This window comes from Triturus cristatus, chromosome 2_1, assembly GCF_964204655.1.
Source record: "Triturus cristatus chromosome 2_1, aTriCri1.1, whole genome shotgun sequence".
Classification (NCBI taxonomy): Eukaryota; Metazoa; Chordata; class Amphibia; order Caudata; family Salamandridae; genus Triturus; species Triturus cristatus.
Genome location: NC_140581.1, coordinates 671,403,680 through 671,422,855, shown reverse-complemented (window position 1 = coordinate 671,422,855; position 19,176 = coordinate 671,403,680). Strand labels below are relative to the sequence as shown.

General features: G+C 49.4%; 1 protein-coding gene across 1 annotated transcript in view; it reads left to right on the top strand.

Annotated features, from left to right (window-relative positions):
- TMEM232 (transmembrane protein 232) overlaps positions 1 to 19,176 on the top strand; it is a 684,788-nt gene that overhangs the window by 363,485 nt on the left and 302,127 nt on the right. The window contains exon 12 of the mRNA XM_085640765.1: positions 5,498 to 5,736. Coding sequence (XP_085496891.1) covers positions 5,498 to 5,736 — 239 coding nt within the window. The remainder of the gene's footprint in view (positions 1 to 5,497; positions 5,737 to 19,176) is intronic.

The following is a 19,176-nucleotide window of genomic DNA, read 5'->3' as shown; positions in this document are numbered from 1 at the left end:
AGCCCTGCTGGGTATAAAGCTTGACTGGTTGGGTCTAACCAAACTGGGCATTAATGGGTTTAGCCTGTTAGCCAAGATTAGAGATAGTATTTTTTTGTCCATAAAGAGATCGGTCTGTAGTAGTAGCGCTCTCAGGGGTCTTGTCCTGACTTTAAGAGGCTAGAGATGAGAGCATCTCTTGTAGTGGGGGTAGGCTATTGGGCTCAAGAGATGACAGGCAAAGCTCAAGGAGCCAGAGGAGTGGTAAATCCATAAACTCTTTCTAGAATTAAATGGTTGAACCGTCAGACCCAGGTGCTTTGCCACCTGAAAAGCTATTTATGACTTCTAGGACTTCATGTACTGTTACTGGTGTCCTGAGGAACATCCTGCACCCCACCCTCCATCAACGCCAAAGTAAAGTCGTATAGAAAGGTCTCTGGTGAATAGAAGATGAAAGCTATGGCATGTAGAGGTCTGTTAGACCTGGCATCCTTATGGTGCTCTTCCCCCAATTTGTTTGCATTTTACCTTCATGCTTTGCTGTATCTTATTGCTGGCCTTAGTACTCTGAGCATTTTAGTGTATGTGCTTCTTCCCAAAAACATGTGTGTAGTTGGTGGATACATGATTGACATATTTAATTTACTTGTAAGTCCCTTGCAAAGTGTTATCCCATATACACAGGGCCTATAAGTTAAATGCTACTAGTGGGCAGCAGCTCTGATTATGCCACCCACGAAAGTAGCCTTTCAAATTTTTCTCAGGCCTGGAACAGCAGTGCCTTTGTGTGCAGTCCTATTGGTCATTTGACTTCACCTTTAAAACTACGTGCCAAGCCGTTAAGTCTTCTTTTATTATATATGTCACCCCTAAGGTAGGCCCTAAGTAGCCCCAAAGGCAGGGTGCTGTGTAAGTAAAAGGTAGGACATGTACTGTTATGTTTTGCATGTTCTATGAGTGATACACAGCTACATTCTTTTTTCACTACTGTGAGGTCTAACCCTCTCATAGGATAGCATTTGGAGTTCCCTTTTACCTGTTTAAGTGGTAATTCCTGATCAAAGGGGAATAGGTTGTTCATGTTTTATATGTTTGGATTGTTAATGATAAATCCTCCTTACTGGTGAAGTTGGATTTAACCTTACTAATTTAGAAATGTCACTTTTATAAAGAGTATATTTCTCTGCCCTTGCTGCTCTATGTGCCTGATACCCTTTTGCAAATACACGTCTGGGATGGGTGACAGCTACATTTGTGAATTCCCACTAGACAGCCACAAACATAGGACCCTCAATTGCATCTGCATTCATCTGCATTCTGATGGGTCTTCCTGGGCAGGGAGGACTGAGAGGGGCTGGCACTTACACTTCAATAAGTAGTGTCCTGTCCACACACAAAGGGCTGATTACTCCCCACCTGTAGCCTAGCAGACAGGACAGGGTTGAAAGGGATCTTAGTGCACTTCAGAGGGCTCCTTTGAAGTCAACCCATACATCAAAGACACTTTTGGTTATAAGTGCTGGGGCTCTGACCGCTTCAAATCAGACACTTTCTGGACCTTTGAACAAATATTGCTGGCTCTACATCTGCACATTTCCAGAAGGACTGCTGTGCTACGAGAAAGGACTGCCACTTTGCTAACTGCTCTGCTGTGATGACCTACTATTTGTTAGGCTGCAGGAGGGACTGCCCCTTTGCTACCTGCCTTGCTGTGCTGGCCTGCTGCCTGCTACTTTTTGCTTTGCCTACCAAAGTGTTCTCCAAGGGCTTGCTGGGTTGTCCCCTGTTCTTGAAATCTCAAGGCCATTACATTTTTCACTTGCTTGTAATTGCTTTGGAATTCTGTCACTTGTGAGTCTGGAAGTGGTACCTTTAACAAACAATCAGAGTGTGCCTGATAGGCAGCATTCCATGTAAAGAGCACAAGTGCTTCCCTTGAGAGCAACTGAGCACCTTGATTCTATCACATATTCCGCTGCGCCTAAGGAAGCTTCCAATGCGGCCCTGCCTGACTGCTGGGATCACAATTGAGCGCTTACCTCTGTTTACACACGAGCGCCCTGCCTCCTCACAAGATTCCTATTTCCTATGGGGGCTGATGACGCATTGCCTTGGGAACCTCAGGACTCTCCGGCAACGTCGCATCTTAGTCCCTCCCCTTACGGAGAGCCTCGCTCCTCTGGGCCCAGGCAGGAAACTGTATCACAACCACCCCTCCCGGGCTTGCCGACACAGGGGACTGTTGACGGAGTACTCCCCTAGAGATCGCCGCCTTTCACTGCAGGTACTGTGTGTGAGCCACTGGACCCACTAGGTCCTTGAATGCCGAGGCGCTTGCTCATAGTCAGCACAGAGCCTTAAACCATGCAGGTCCTTAGGGACCCGTGGAGCACCTTCATCTAGGCATCTGCTTTAAATACTGTTTTTGCCGCAGTAGAAGTCCAATGGTACTTGGAGCCTTCCATATTTTAAACTATTGATCGTGAATGTTGCTGAGCACAGTATTTACCTGTATACTTTAGTATTCATTCCATTTTTTTGTTTTGATCTTGTTTTATGGATAATATACTAAGCTATTTTTACAAACCTGTGTGGAGTTTTTTTGTGGTGTATTCATTGGGTTACTGTCTGTGTTTTGCACAAATACTTTACACATTGCCTCTTTTTGATAAGTCTGCCTGCTTTGTGCCAAGCTACCAGAGGGTGAGCACAGGTTATCTCAGGTGTGTATCTAGCTTATCCTGACTAGAGTGGTGGGCTCTGCTTGGGTGTATACCTCAGCCAACCAGAAGCCCCATTTCTCTCAAGATCTCAATAGAAGTTGTAGCACTCCTGCTTGATTGGCTCCACACCTAGCACGGTAGCCCCTGTAGGGGAACGAAAAGGCGGAAAGATTGTTGTTGGGCGGGTGCCCTTAAGAGCCAGGTGAGCATTTCTACTAGGTCTCTCTTCTTCACAAAATATCCATGCTCTGGCATGTTTTCCCAAATAAGTGACTCCATGGTATGCAGTCTCTCTAAACTGAGCAAGCTGCCCATAAAGTTCCGCCCATCAGGGGAGGATTCATAATGTTGCTGTGTGATAATCATTTGTGTTTCAAGAGAGAGAAGTTGCATCTGAATTGATTTAAGGACCCCCAACTCTTTGGAAAGGGCGATCTCCAAACATACTCCTTTAAGATCTCCCAAACTGTCAAGGATGTGGGCACCAAGGCCATATTAGCATCAAAGAATTCCTCAATTGCCTGTGCTACGTCTGATTTAAACAATGAGTCTAACAAGGCAGCTGAGGGAAATGAAGCTCAGTTGAGGTTGTTTCTCCAGCACCATGCGGTATGGATCCATTTGCTGCAGATGGTAAAGTAGAGCAGGATAATTTAAGAGGAAAGTGTTTGAAGAGAGACCTTCAGTTGCCAGCAAACAGTGGGAGCCGAGTTGTGTATCTGTTCCTTGCGTTTTCTTTCCTAAGCAAAAATCCTAACAATTCTTGCTCTAATGTGAGAAATCCTAATAGGTTTTCTATATTGTGTTGGAATGCTTTCGGAAATAACCAAAGCAAGTCTGATATCAGCGCTACAGGAAAAAATACAGCTCGTGATCACCAGTTTGAAATGTCAAGTTACCTAGTATTGCAATGATATGTGGTATAATAAGGTTTTCAGGACAAAACTCTGGTCCTCGTTCTAAACAAAGATCACTGACACCTTGAATCAAACGTCAGCTGATTTGAAGCGAGATTCTCTGAATGATACCAGTGTTTCCAATGATAATCGTTGTGAGCCGGCTGCAGATACGTGCATTGGAATCATGCAGCTCTGTATAGGTATAGACCCAGGATGAAAATTCCTGGGTTAATAATGTGTGTGCAACATGAAGCTAAAGTATGCTTATGAGCATGTGTTACTGTAGTGTTTATAATATGTGTGTGATCAATGCGAAAAAGCTTGATTTTGCGCACGCAAGGTACTTTGTTCAGTTTAATTTGGTGAATTTTTGTTTTGCTGTTGATCTTTTAATGTTTATTTGAGTAATGCAGGTATTACTTATTGTTTGGGATTATAATTCACTCTTCAATAGAGCCTGTTTGCCAAAATCAACAACCTCTTTTACTGTTACTCCAAATGTGACTTTGTCCACTAAAAACAAACCCCTTTCAAACAAATACCCCTTCAAGTGCTTGTTTTACTCAAAAAGGAAGCATAGACATGTACAGGCCAATTCAGTATAAGGTGCTCTCTTGCTCTTGACGGTCATTTGATGACACGAAATTGGTGCTGGCAGGCCTGGTAGGGCATCAGAGAGCGACCTGCCCAGGCTCATCTGCTGCACAGGTTCAGATCAGGCAGCCACTGGTTTCTCTCTTAGCTGCCCTGGGGTGGCAGCCACCAGTTGGCTGGGATCATTTGGTGGAAGTGAACCTGGACACTGGCAGTCCCAACTCCAGCGGTCTGCTGCATTCCATGCCACTGCTTTCCTTTTGGAGCACGGGAAGCAATGGTCACCTGCGCACCGTGAAAGTGGCCTTTGTGTGTAGGTTTTGGAGGGAACTCGTCCTGTGATTGTTCAACATCTTTGAAAGTGGCATATTTCATCGGTCAAAGTCACAGCTAGATGCCAAGAAGTAAGCTGGGGATTTTCTGTGTTATGTGGAAATAAGGGAAGTTTCTCGCTCCCAAGACAAGGCCTGCAAATTATGACATGTCATTGTCAACCTCAACTCTTTATAAGGGAAAGCCAGGGCTCAAACTCCAATTGCTCCCCCATTTCTTCATGGCTAACCTTGGGTTAACTGAAAGTGTCTCTCCTGGCCCACATTTCCTTTGACAGTGCCCAGCTCCCACTCAAGCTTAGATCGCATTGCATGCATAGGCCAAACATCTTTCAGCAGGGCAACGTCTTGCCAGTAATAGCTACTTTATGGCTGGAGAGTCGAGCTTCTAAAGCCGAGCCCCGAGATCTTTCTTCCCACTGTGTGCCAAATAGTTTAGACGTAAAAGCCGGTGAAGGTGGAACGGCTGTGGGAGAAGCCGTGCCATCTGTCTCTTGTGAGTCAACTGCTTCATCAAAATGTACGTCATCATAAGATTTGCATATCTGTATTCCTCTTCCCACCTTACAAGAAGCAATCCTACATTTACGGTCATAATTTTGAAGTAAACTTGGCACGTCTGAAAAAAGGTTTGCTATCAATTGTAAATATTGAACACTGGGATAAAATGAAACTTTGAAGGAGAAAAAGAAAACACATTTTTTTAAAGCAATGTTTTCCAAAACATCAATTGATTTAGCAGCATTTTTCCAACGTGTGACTCAAAAACGTGTGTTCGTTTTGTATCGTTTGCATCTACTCATGCTATCGAATCCAAACAGAAACACACCCAACTACATAGCAGTACGAAACTATGTCAAAACTGGTACAGTCGCCTCAGAGGTGTGTTGTTGGTTGCCTTTCTGTTCATCCTTTTTCAGCATTTAAGTGCACCCTACTTGAGCGTTTCCTTCTGTTTTTCTAATAGGCTGAAATAAATGGTCCAGCAAATCCTTTCCTTAGCCCAAGTGATAAGCCTTCGTCGACCCCGTGCTGCTCCCCGCATGTGGGCTGGAGGCTCACCAACGCGCTCTCCCAGCTGTTCCTACCACGCATCATTCCTCGGATCCCTCTGCCAAAGATACACGTGCCGCGACCCTGGCTGAGTGAGCGATGGAAGGGGAAGAAATCCTCCAAGGAGAAGAAAGCGACTCGACCCCCTTTACGGTATTGCATTCGCGCCACCACTGTGCAGACACTGCGCGCCATTTTGTTCCCATGCGTTATATCATTCTTTATTCGACTGGGAAAGCTACTCGTCCCAGTGCTAAGGCTCCCGAGGTTGGTTTGTTTACTTTAAAAAGCTATACAGTGACTGTATGTTGCTTAGAATTATGAAAGGCTGCTGCTCCCATACCACTGCGAGTACATTCTTTTCGACGAGTGAGCAGGAATCTTGTTAACAGGCTTTGTGTTGCGAAACTTTATTGCGCTGCATTACACTTGCCAACAGTTGTTTCCTTTCTCCCATACAAGTTCACCTTTAAGCCTATTTTGTATTACTCCATGGAATAATGGTACTCTTTCTTTGCTATTTTGAGTCAGGTGTTACTTTCACGTCTTGCCTTTCGAAAGGCCAATAATGGGATTAAAGTCCGCCTATTGCTTATTATTGGTTGACTTTATTGTCGCTCTATTTTGCTTGCCCATTATTCGATGGCTTGCTTTATCCATCATGTGTTTGTCCCTTCACTGGAGACATCCCCTTTACCATCCTTTTGCTTGACTGACTTGTTTTTTTCCACTGCTCACTTTCAGGGAACCAATGTTGTCCTTTTCTTTCAACACCCCATGAGCGTGCATGTGTTTTCTAGCTCTCATCTTCCAGTGCTGCTTTCCTCATCCAAACTCTGCCCACCATGCACTTGCGGTTTTCTCTGTCTTTTGGGTGACTCTCCCTATGTGGCCACACTCCATGTTTCTCTTCCCTTCATACACTGTTGTTGGCTCCTCTACCCACCTGGGTTTATTTTTATTTTCTCCCCACCTTTGATCCCTCCACCCCCTTCTTTTTTTTATTTTTATTTTTTATTTATTTTATTGAGTTTACAAAAAACATAGAACAATGAGACTCCGCATTGCAGCATTACATTATACATTACTCATATATTCAGCATGTGACCATCAGCATCAATCGATGAAGTTACAAAAGATCAATGAACAACTTCAAACATATAGTTCCACTAGCTGGCTTAATCACTTTAGGTGAATAGAAGATGACCCAGCATGTTATGATGTACATCCACAATAATCTGAGAGGAGCCTTTACAAAGAGGTAAGTAAGGGTTAACTTCCATCGTGCACAAGTTAACTTCATGTTTGTGAGGATTAACCATTAATATCACTAGCAGATGTGTACTGGTAAGTGTTGTACAATTCCCAGAAGTTTTTGGGCCTATTACGCGGAGGGAGGAGCTCACTAAACATCTCTGTCTGTGTGGAGCAGTATGCCATGTGCGAGCGTAGGGAGAGGGCCACAAAACCAGTTAATAGCAACCCTACGCTTGGCCATAAGCATTCCCATGTCTATGAGCCTACGAACCTCCTTTGGAATTAGCTTAAAGTAACCCAACAGAGCCAGCGCCGGGTCGGGATCAAGGGGCAACTTCGTGATCAGACCCACTTCGTTGAAGACCGAGAGCCAGAAAGCTGCGACACCTGGACACGTCCAAACCAGATGGAGGAAATCTGACAACCTCGCCTTACATCGGTCACAATTCGCATTCTCCTGTAAACCGTACCTGTGTTGCCTCTGCAGTGTGTAGTATATCCTATTTAGGTATTTGAAGTGTACCAGGCGGTGTCGACCATTAAGTGAGATCCGCTTTGTGCTGGAGCAGCAATAGAACCACATACTATCCGCTATTTCTATGTTCAAGTCCCTTTGCAATTCCAAGCGCGCTTTGGTATACCGGTTTGCTCTATATGACATGGATGAGTTGTAAATGATCACTACTATGCGCTTCGGGGATTTCGCTCGTATAGTGAGAGACAAGGCAGATAGCTCAGGTGGTTCTAGGTAGTCGTCCCCCAATAGCTCTTTCAAAGCATGTCCTGTTCTGTGAAATTGGAATCTCGTCAATGTGGTAAGTTCCGGTTTATCAGCATCAAAGTCCTCCCACCTTTTAGCAACACCATCGTCAAATAACTCCCCCACCTCGCGTATACCCAATGCTTGAAGAGCCTGTGTAACCCCTTTCTCTTTACAAGGGGGTAACCATATACACTAATCTAATAAAGATGATGGGGAATATAGTATTGCACCAGCCTGTAATTGCAATAGATGGTGCCAGGCATGCGTTGTGGCATTTACAGAGTCTGATATACAAGTCCTATGATCTGCAGCCTGAAACAACAGAGCAGGGAGTGGGAGCGGGGCAGCCACCTCCGACTCTACGGGAAGATGTGGTATATTCGGGGGACCATGCATTCAATAGTATGCATGCAAACACTGTGCGGCCCTATAATATAAATTAAAATCCGGCGCGCCGAGTCCGCCCATAGAATAGGGAAGTACTAAAATGTGTCACTTCATGCGCGGCTGCTTACCCGCCCACGCCAGTCGAACCATTAATGAGGTGAGACGGTCAAAAAAGGCTTGTGGCAGCACCATGGGAATATTAAGAAATATAAACAGAAGCCGCGGCAGCACCCCCATTTTCATGATGGATATTCTACCAAGAAGGGATAGCGGTAGCTTTATCTACTTCTCAACATCGTCCTCCAGCTTGCTTAACGTCGTCCCGTAATTTTCTTTAAATACCATGTCAAAGTCAGTGTGTATTTTAATTCCCAAATATCGGACCACGTCTGTGGTCCATTGCAGAGGGTAGTCAAGCTCAAAATGAGGGGTATTTGGCGTGAGAGGGAAGACGATAGACTTTGACCAATTGACGTGCAATCCTGAAAGCCCACCAAATTGCACCACCTCCCGAAGTACGCCCGAGAGATTAGATTCCGGGTGTCTGATGTATAGGAGGGTATCATCAGCATACGTGATACTATAATTTTGTATCGTGGGAAGATTATACCTCGATTTTGATGATATTCCCTCAACGCACATGCTAAGGGTTCTGCCACTAAAGCATAAAGCAATGGGGACAATGGGCAGCCCTGCCTCGTCCCTCGTGTTATGCGAATGGAGTCCGTCACTATATTGCCTATTTTTATGCGGGCAGTGGGTTTGCTGTAAAGTGTACCAACTAATTGTAAAAAGACTGGCCTCACTCCCATTCTAGTCAAGACATGCTTCATAAACGGCCACTCTAGAGAATCAAATGCCTTCTCTATATCTAAGAAGACCGCCACAGCGGGCGTTTCCGGCTTGATATGTTGCAAGGCACCAAATACCGTGCGTAAGTTGTCAGTTAAATTTCTGCCAGGTACAAACCCCGCTTGTTCTGGTGCCACTAAGATTGGAACCAGGGGGACCAGCCTGTTTGCGAGGATCTTTGCAAATATCTTCGTGTCCACATTAAGCAGAGACAAAGGACGATACGATGCGCAGTCCTCCGAGGATTTTCCGGGCTTGAGGAGTGCAACTATCACTGCCTCGGACATTGACGTTGGTCTATGCCCTGTAACGCACATATAATCAAAGAGCGTCGTCAGCTGTGGGAGCAATATATCTAAGAAAGCCCTGTAGAATGCACCGTGAGGCCGTCTGATCCAGGAGCGCTACCCGACCTCATGCTAGATAAAGCAAGAAGGATTTCGTCCTTTTCTATGGGCCTCATGAGAAATCCCCTATGTGTTAGTGAGCCATGGGAGTCATATGTACGCCAGATAATCAATGATCTCCTCATCGGTCGGAGTGTTTCTAGAGGCATATAGTTCGGAATAATATTGCCGGAATCTATCAGCCACATCAGAGACTACAGTTAAACGCTCGCCCTCAGTGGACCTAACCCATACTGTATTCAACGTTTCTCTGCGTTTCCTCAGTAGTTGCGCTAAAACCGACCCAGGTTGCTCGCTCTCGCCATACGCCCTAGCAGTGGCATATTTACCAAGGTGCTTGATCTCATCGTCAGCTACTGCGTTATATTCGCCTAGTAACTCTGCAAGCTCCTCCTTGTCTGAGCTATCTATGTCCGTCTGCAACCGCTGCTCAAGAATCTTAAATTTCCCTTCTAAGTCAGTCAGACGTTTACGTATGGAGCGGAGGACCCCCGAGTGCTTTGAGATATTGATCCCCCTGATGTAAACTTTGAATGCCTCCCAGACAACTTGGTAATCATCCACAGAGCCCACATTCTTTTCAAAAAAGGTCTCAATAGCCACAGCTAGGTCCTCCTTGAAAACGGCGTCTAGTAGGGAGTAGGAAGGAAACCGCCACGTGATTTGGGGTATGCGCGTGCTGGGTGCATCCAGCACCAATAGAATCGGCGAGTAGTCAGAAAGTGTTCGTGGTAGTACCTGACATTTTTGGACCCTGGCACAAAGAGACCTAGCTGCGAACCAATAGTCGATTCGGGTATGTAAGTTATGATAAGCAGAATAGTGTGTATAGCCACCTGCGTGCGGGAATTTGAAACGCCAGACGTCCGTCAAATCAAATCTAATCAGCGCACATTCAATCTCTGTAGCTGCAGCAGTAGTATTCCTCTCAGGCCCCCCTGACCTGTCCAATGCGGGGCTGCTAACTTGATTGAAATCCCCCACACACGGTTGATGGCCCTCGCCATAACTGCCCACCTTGTCCGCTAGTTTTGTAAAGAATTCTGTGTTATCACAATTTGGGCCATATATATTAATAATACGTAAGTCCATGCCCTTCCCACAGCACCTAATGATAATGTATCTACCTTCGGTATCAGTAAACAGTGGGCCGATGGTGAGTGCTGACCTAGGGTTGATCCATGTAATTACTCCACTCGTGTGTGTGGTGAGGCCGGCAGCATGAATGTTACCTAGCAGGCCTCTGCACCGCAGCATAGGGGAATTAGGTGGGAGGTGAGTTTCTTGTAGAAGAGCCACATCTATATTGTGTCTCTTTAGGTATGAGAGGACTTTAAGGACCTTTCTGTGATCGTTTAGCCTCCGAACGTTCCATGTGAGTGCTCTAAGTGTGTCAGCTGGGAGATCTCGACCAATCTCCTCTACACTTGTGCCAGGGTCAATCATCGTCTCCATACTTCAGTAATGCATAGTGCCATGGTACCATGCAACAAGTGAAGTTGTCTAATATCGTGTGTACTGCAGTGTCTGAGTCTCAACAACCCTCCACCCCCCTCCCACATCAAGATCTCCCCAACTAGGACCTGACAAAACAATACCCATAGTTCCTCGTGAAACAAAACATACATTGCAATGCAGTGGACTGAAAAAAAGCTGTCCCTCCCACCAGAAAACAACAATAACGAAAACCCCAAGTGTGTGTAACACGCGTAGGCGGAGGTTGCCAACTGTACCTTGTTGTCCAAATGGGCAATAATCGACAGCCCTCCGCACTCCGCACTCCAAATGCATATTTTAAGCATTAACCAAAGACCTACACACCCGACCATGTTATATCCGTGCAACCCTGTACATAACCCTTTAAATCCCTCAACACCAAAGGGACAGACTGGTGAGGGCAGCATGCACACAACAGCATAACTGAGCAGCATGAATGAATGCCACAAAATCTAACCTGCCTCAAACAATAGCTGTTATCATAAACAGACTAGCTCCGATAGATGCAGTCCCCCCATTATGTAATTCTTATCTGTGCATCAAACGGAAAGCTCAATCCTGTTCCTCCAGGGAGCCTCCCTGCGCTCCAGCCAAGGCCCCCCTTTCAAGGCTACATCTCCACTCCTTTGCCCAGTCTTTTATGGTTTTTTGCAGCGTCTTGGGGTCAGTGAAAATATGCGACCTTCCCTGGCGGTTGACACGCAGGCGAGCCGGGTACAGCATCGCATAATCAATGTTTTGGTCTCTTAACTGTTCTTGAGTGACACAAACTGACGATGTGCCTCCTGCACCTTCACGGTAAAGTCTGGGAAAATGGCAAGTTGAGACCCTTCGTAGTGCAAAGACTGTTTCTCCCTTGCAATTCTTAACGCTGCGTCCCTATCACAGTAATTGAGTAGCTTTGCTATTATGGGCCTCGGAGGGGCTCCAGGTGTTGGGCACGGGCCAAAGGAGCCGTGTGCTCGTTCAACCACAAACATGGGTGAGAAGGCGTCCGAGCCAAACAGCGTGATCAGTAGTTTCTCGATGAACTGCTCCATATTGCCTGTAGAGCTCGATTCCGGCAGGCCAATAATTTGCAGGTTACTTCTTCGAGATCTTGCCTCCAAGTCCTCCGTCTTGTCCAGCAACACTTGGAGCGCTCGGTCCATACGTTTGTGGCCGGTGTCCATGTCAGTCTGTGCTTCCTCCACCTCCGTGATACGCCTTTCCGCCATGTCAAGGCGTTCAGCCTGCTTGTCTATCCTTTCAGACATCCGGTCCATACGGTAGGAAAGGGAGTCAATCTTCGTCCCCAATACCGTTAAGCGAGTTTTGCAGTCCTTTTTCCATAGAAGCCAGCATGGATTTAAGATCTCCTTCATGTGTCACATGTTCCCGCTCTTTTTCCTGCTCTTCGTCTTCAGCAGTCTGAGAATGGTCTCTGGGTTTGCGTTGTTCGAAAAAAAGCTTCTGTGGCGTTTTGTCAGTTCTGCCCATTGCAGCTCGTCCCAGTAGGACCTAGCAGATCCAGAAGTAGCAGCCCCACAACAACTAGAAATGAAGCACTGCATATCAGAGTTAGGCCAAGTAGAGTGGGGCAGCAAGTGGTCACAGTTCGTCGTGCCTTTCACCGGGTCAGCAGCCCAGCACACCAAATAGAGCAAAGGGCCCACAGCAGGCCAGTTTGGGCATCTCTGCAGCCGCAGGCACTGCAAATCACTCCGCGTAGGGGCTTGGGTAACTCGGCATATCCCCAGTAAATCAAAAGGGGGCTCCCAGTTCACCAGAATAGAGGGCACCAACCCCAAAAACCCTAATGTGTACTTCGTGTCCAAATCGGCCAGAGACAGCATCCGCAGCAGCAGTGGGGTGGGGGGGTCCTATTGTGGCAGCAGGACCAGTCGGCCAGCGTCATCGGCAGGTAGCGGCAGGTGGAGAGAAAGCCAGGCTTCGCAGTGCAGGTTGTAATTCAGTGTGCAAGGCAGAGAGAGTTATTAATGTAGAGGCGTGCCCCCCTCTCAGCTGCACTCCCAAGACACAGCGGCGAAATTTTGCAGATCGGATCCAACCGGTGGATCAGCAAAGGTCCGGGTGCACCCCAAGGCAGGCCCGCCTCGCCACGACCACCTCTGCACCAGTCCAATTTCCCCCACGAGCTTCCGCCTCAGGGCACTCAACTTTAGCGAAGTCCCGCAGATCAAGCGCCCCGTCAGCCCTCAGCGACCCACTGCAAGCTGGGGCTGAGCGTTGCTCGCCACAGGCGATCACCCTCACACAGCGGGAGCATCGAGGGGTGTTATTTTAAAATCAAGGAGCTCCGGCCGGGTAGAACCGGCACAGCCGTCCGGCTCGGTAGCGCTTCCGGTTGGCCTGCAGCAAAATTTAGTCCGGGGATGTGCGGCCTAGTGTGCACGCCGCTCGAACTCACGCACCACTCCTCGTGTGCTTCCTCTCTTCGGGGCCGGAATATCCCATTAGGAAGAGGGTCCTCTCAGCTGTGCAGGCATGCGGTTTGCGGGGCCATGGCTTCGGGTGAATGCAGGATTCATGCAGGATAGTTTATTGAAAGGCGGAGCTCTACGCTTAGGCGGCCATCTTCAGAGCCGGCAATCTCCACCCCCCCCTCCACCCACTTCTTCACTGCTCCTCCAAACCCCCACAGGCAATTACATTTTTCCTTGTTTGGAGGGCTCAGCAACTGCCATTTGCTGCTAGGCATTCCGTTATGAACAAAAAAGCACTTTCTCACACTTATTATTTTATTTACTGCCTTTGTTTTCCTTTTTTGGACAATTATGCACAGCATCGGCAAAGAGTATTGGCAAAGCCAGTAAGTGCAACAGGCGAGACCTATTGACTTTGCCAGTGCTTGCTATTTATTATATAGAGTACCTTTTTCAAAGCGCTACATATAACAAAATAAAACCATATGTATATTGACCATGAAATAAATACAATTCTTAAGTAAGAAGGTCCACAGTGCACCGCACTTTAAAGTTCAAAAGTAAGGTGTTAATGGCCCAACTGATAGCCACACGAAGTAACAGTTACTGTATTTTGTTTTAAAAGTTCTTTTTATTAACCATAAACAACATGCTTCCATGATAATTGTACAATAAACACAGCAGTGGAGCAGCACATACAAATTACATCATCATTCACAGTGCACAGTTCCCCAAATCTTAACTATTCCCAAAGTGATCATGGATAGTCTGAGATCACTAGCATCCCACTGAAAGGCGTCACTCAGTCACCTGAAAAATCTCCCCTGTAGGCAATCCAAGCTCCCCAGATCTTTTCCCATTTTTGTGGGCATCCTCTACTTTGGTACACCATTTGTTCCGCCCGTTGACACCAGTTCATATCATTTTTCCAGCCCTCAACCGTTGGGACCTCGGCAACTTCCCACAGTTTAGCAATATTTATTTTTGCCACTACCCCCGCCAGTGCGAGCCAGACTGTGGCCCATTAGGGCCATTCTACGTCTCCTGTGACACCCAGGACATGCCACCTTGCATCTATCGGCACCGTGGCGTCTACTACCTCAGACATGACCTGGGCTAGCCCAACCCAGTAGCTCTGGATCTTAGGGCATGCCCAAAGGATATGGAAGAATGTCCCGGTCTCCCCACATCCTCATACACATTGCTTGGACTTACAAAAGCCTATACGGTAATGTACTGTCCTAGGGAAATATGACCTATGCAGAATTCGGAGCTGCATTAAGCGAATCTCGCCCTTATTGCTATTTCTCTGGGGCTATGTAAAGCCTCAGCCCAGTCGTCGTCCCCCAGGCCTCCTGCTGGGGTCCCAAAGGGTCAGGCGTGTTATTTATCTTTTTTTTGTACGTGAATGAGATAGCCTTATCAAGCATTGGATCAAGCAGCAGCCTATCCTCCAGCGGGGCATATTCTGGCAGCTGATCTGTGGCTTTCAGATGACAGTGTAATGCGTGTCTCAACTGTAAGTAGCACAGAAACTCCCCCTTCCCCATCGGGTACTCCGACTGCAAGGCAGCAAAATCTAACATCTTCCCATTCTTCCAGACACCACCCAGGAGATCGATGCCAATATTGCTCCATCCACGGAAGCCCTTTCGTCGCACAGTTTCCGTGAGATAATCCCCTTCCCATAATGGGGTTTGCTCTGTGAGTTTAGCTCCCCGCTCTGTCATCTTGGTCGCCTGTCGCCATACTAGAGTCACTGCCGTCGTGTGAGTTGGGATGGGGTGTCGTTTCTCCGTCTCCTGTACAGGGCTGAGAGATAATTGCCCCTACCCAGGGCAATATGGTCCTCCGGACATGCCGGTTCCTCGTGGGAGAGAAGACCCATCCGTATTCACTAGTTGCGACGCCCAGTAGTACTTCCTGATATCCAGAACTGCCAGTCCCCTCCAACTGGAATTTCCAAAGGGCGATCCTAGGGCTCCCGCCACCCCACAATAACGTGCGTTGCACCACCTCAATGGCGAGAAAGAAACTATCGGAAACCAAGAAGGAGGTGTTCTGTAATGCCAACAACAGGCGTGGGAGGGCCATCATTTTAAACAGGACAGCACGGCCCAATAAGGGATACCGGCAATGTTCGCCAGTGTGCCACATCCTCTTTCAGTCTGTCCAATTGGCCATAGACATTCAAGCGCATAAAATCCGCCTCCGTCTTCGTAATCCAAATACTCAAGTACTTGAAGGTCTCCTTGCAGATCAATCAATCAATCAATCAATCAATCAATCAATCAATCACTTATAAAGCGCGCTACATACCCGTAGGGTCTCAAGGCGCTGGGGGGGGGGGGGTGCCGCTACTGCTCGAACAGCCAGGTCTTCAGCTTCTTCCTGAAGGAGAGGTGGTCTTGGGTCAGGCGCAGGTCGGTCGGGAGGGAGTTCCAGGTCTTGGCGGCCAGGTAGGAGAAGGACCTTCCTCCTGTAGTCGCTCTTCGGATGCGGGGGACGGCGGCGAGGGCGTGGTTGGCTGATCGGAGGTGGCGTTTGGGAGCGTAGAAGTTGACTCGGCTGTTGAGGTAGCTCGGGCCTTGGTCGTGTAGGGCTTTGTGTGCGTGGGTGAGGAGGCGGAAGGTGATTCTCTTGTTGACGGGGAGCCAGTGAAGGTCTCTCAGATGTCCGGAGATGTGGCTGGATCGTGGGATGTCGAGGATGAGTCTGGCTGAGGCGTTCTGGATCCTCTGGAGTCTCTTCTGGAGCTTGGCGGTGGTACCGGCGTAGAGGGCGTTACCGTAGTCCAGTCGGCTGGAGACGAGGGCCTGGGTGACGGTCTTCCTGGTCTCTGTGGGGATCCACCAGAAGATCTTCCGTAGCATGCGTAGGATGTTGAAGCACGCCGAGGAGACGTTGTTGACCTGCCTGGTCATGGAGAGGGAGGAGTCCAGGGTGAAGCCCAGGTTTCGTGCATGGTCCGTCGGTTTGGGTGCGGTGCCCAGGGCGGGAGGCCACCAGGAGTCGTCCCAGGCGGAGGGTGAGGAGCCCAGGATGAGGACCTCCGTCTTGTCCGAGTTCAGTTTCAGGCGGCTGGACGTCATCCACTCGGCTACCTCTTTCATCCCTTCGTGCAGGTTGGCTCTGGCGGCGGCGGGGTCGTTGGTCAGGGAGAGGATCAGCTGGGTGTCGTCGGCGTAGGAGATTATGCTGAGGTTGTGTTTGCGTACGATGGCCGCGAGGGGGCTCATGTAGACGTTGAAGAGGGTGGGGCTCAGAGATGATCCTTGGGGGACGCCGCAGATGACTTCGGAGGCCTCTGACTTGTACGGTGGTAGGCGGACTCTCTGTGTTCTTCCGTCGAGGAAGGAGATGATCCATTCCAGCGCCTTGTCCTGGATTCCGATGTTGCTGAGGCGCCGTACTAGGGTGCGGTGGCAGACCGTGTCGAATGCCGCGGAGAGGTCTAGGAGGATGAGGGCCGCTGTTTCTCCATTGTCCATCAGGGCTCGGATGTCATCGGTGGCGGCGATGAGGGCGGTCTCGGTGCTGTGTTTGGCTCGGAAGCCGGACTGTGAGGGGTCGAGGGATCCGTTCGTCTCGAGGAAGGCGGCCATCTGCTTGTTGACGGTCTTCTCGATGACTTTGGCTGGAAACGGGAGAAGCGAGATGGGGCGGTAATTCTTGAGGTCGGTGGGGTCCGCTGTTGGTTTCTTGAGTAGAGCGCTGAGTTCGGCGTGTTTCCAGCTCTCAGGGAAGATGGTGGTGTCGAAGGATGTGTTGATGATGTCTCGCAGGTGGGGTGCGATGACAGCGTCGGCCTTGTTGAAGACGTGGTGAGGGCAGGGGTCGGTCGGTGATCCGGAGTGGATGGAGTTCATCGTGCGGATGGTGTCTTCGGTGCTGATCGGGGTCCAGGCGTGGAGGGTGGTGGTGGGGGGGGGGGTGGTTGGTCGGTCATGGTGTGCGTTGGTTGGTTGTTGAAGCTACTGTGTATGTCCGTGATCTTGTTGTGGAAGTATGAGGCGAGGGAGTTGCAGAGGTCTTGCGATGGGGTGATGTCGTTGTTTCCTGCGCTGGGGTTGGAAAGCTCTTTCACGATGTTGAAGAGTTCCTTGCAGTTGTGTGCGTTGTTGTCCAACCGGTCCTTGAATGCTGTTTTCTTGGCGGCGCGGATCAGCTGGTGGTGTTTCCGCGTGGCAAGTTTGTAGGAGGTCCTGTTGTCCGGTGTCGGTTCCCTTTTCCAGACTTTCTCGAGGGCTCGGCAGTTCTTCTTGGAGCTCTTGAGTTCGTCGGTGAACCATGGGGCCTTCTTGCTGCCGGGTCTGCTAGGCGGGGTCCTCAGCGGGGCGAGTTCGTCCGCGCAGTTGCTGATCCACTTCGTGAGGTTGTCGGCGGCCTGGCTGGGGTTCGCTGAGCTGGCAGGAGGGTGCTGGCTCAGGGAGGTGGCGAGCTGGTCTGCTGTGATCTTGTTCCAGCTTCTGCGGGCGGCCTGTTGCTGGTGATGGTGGGTCGTCGTTCTCTTGAAGGTGAAGTGGACGCAGCTGTGGTCCGTCCATTGAAGCTCTGTGGCGTGGCTGAAGTCGATGTCTGTGCTGGATGAGAAGATGGCGTCGAGTGTGTGTCCGGCGAGGTGGGTGGGGGTGGACACCAGTTGCTTAAGTCCCAGGTTGGCCAGGTTGTCGAGCAGGGTGCTGGTGTTGTGGTCGTTGTTGTTCTCCAGATGGAAGTTGAGGTCTCCCAGGAGGATGTAGTCAGCGGAGGGGAGGGCATGCGGGCTGACGAAGTCGGCGATGTCCTCGCTGAATTGTGTGCGTGGTCCAGGGGGTCGGTAGATCAGGGTGCCTCTGAGGGTGGTGTTCGGGTTGGTGTGGATCTGGAAATGCAGGTGTTCGGCGCTGGTCAGGGTGTTGTCGGTGCTGGTCGTGAGACGGATGGTGTTCCTGTGGATGATGGCGATGCCTCCTCCCATCTGGTTGGCGTTTCGGTCCCTCCGGACGATCTTGTAGCCCTCTGGGATAGCGATGGCGATGTCGGGAGCTGAAGAGGCGTTCATCCAGGTCTCCGTGAGGAAGGCAACGTCAGGGGCTGTGGCGTCTAGGAGGTTCCAGAGTTCGATGGCGTGTCTGTGGACGGAGCGGGTGTTGAGCAGGATGCACTTGAGGTGGGTGCTGCTGGTGTTCGACATGGCGGGTGCTGGTGCGGGGCTGGTCTGGATGCAGGAGAACTTGCAGGCGTGGCAGCTGAAAGGTCCGTGGGTGCGTCGTGGTGTGGCTTGGTGGCATTCTGGGAGTCGGCCGGTGTTGAGAGCGATGAGGGTGGCGGCGGAGTACGTCAGGCGGGTAGGTCGGGGTCTTCGAGGGCCAGGGGTCCTGGCGCTGGTCGCGGACGGGCGCAGACGGGCTTGCCTTTGGCGCGCCTTCGGCGCACAATCGGCGCACCCGCTGCGCGTGGCCGCTGCGCGTTCGCACGGTCGCCATTTAAGGCGAAGTGCGCGGGTGGGCGGAGCAGCTGGGAGGCGGGAGCGGGGAGGGTTACAGAAGACAAAAAGGGGCGGGGACAAGCGGCGGTGGCGGGAAGGGAGGGCGGAGGGCGGCGAGGTAGGCGGACAACAAGGAAGGAGAGCAAACACGGGGAAAAAGAAATTACAACAAAACAGGCACAAATAAGCGATAAAACAAGGGAAAAAAGAGAGTAAAACCAAGCAGGCACAAAATAACGTCAAAACAAGGGCAAGGGAAAATGAAATTACAACAAAACAGGCACAAATAAACGATAAAACAAGGGAAAAAAAGAGAGTTAAACCAAGCAGGCACAAAATAACGTCAAAACAAGGGCAAGGGAAAATGAAATTACAACAAAACAGGCACAAATAAACGATAAAACAAGGGAAAAAAAAAAGAGAGTTAAACCAAGCAGGCACAAAATAACGTCAAAACAAGGGCAAAAACAACCGCAGCGGCGGCAGCCGGCAGCCGGCAGACGAGGCAGCAGCGAGGCAGAGGGCAGGCAAGGG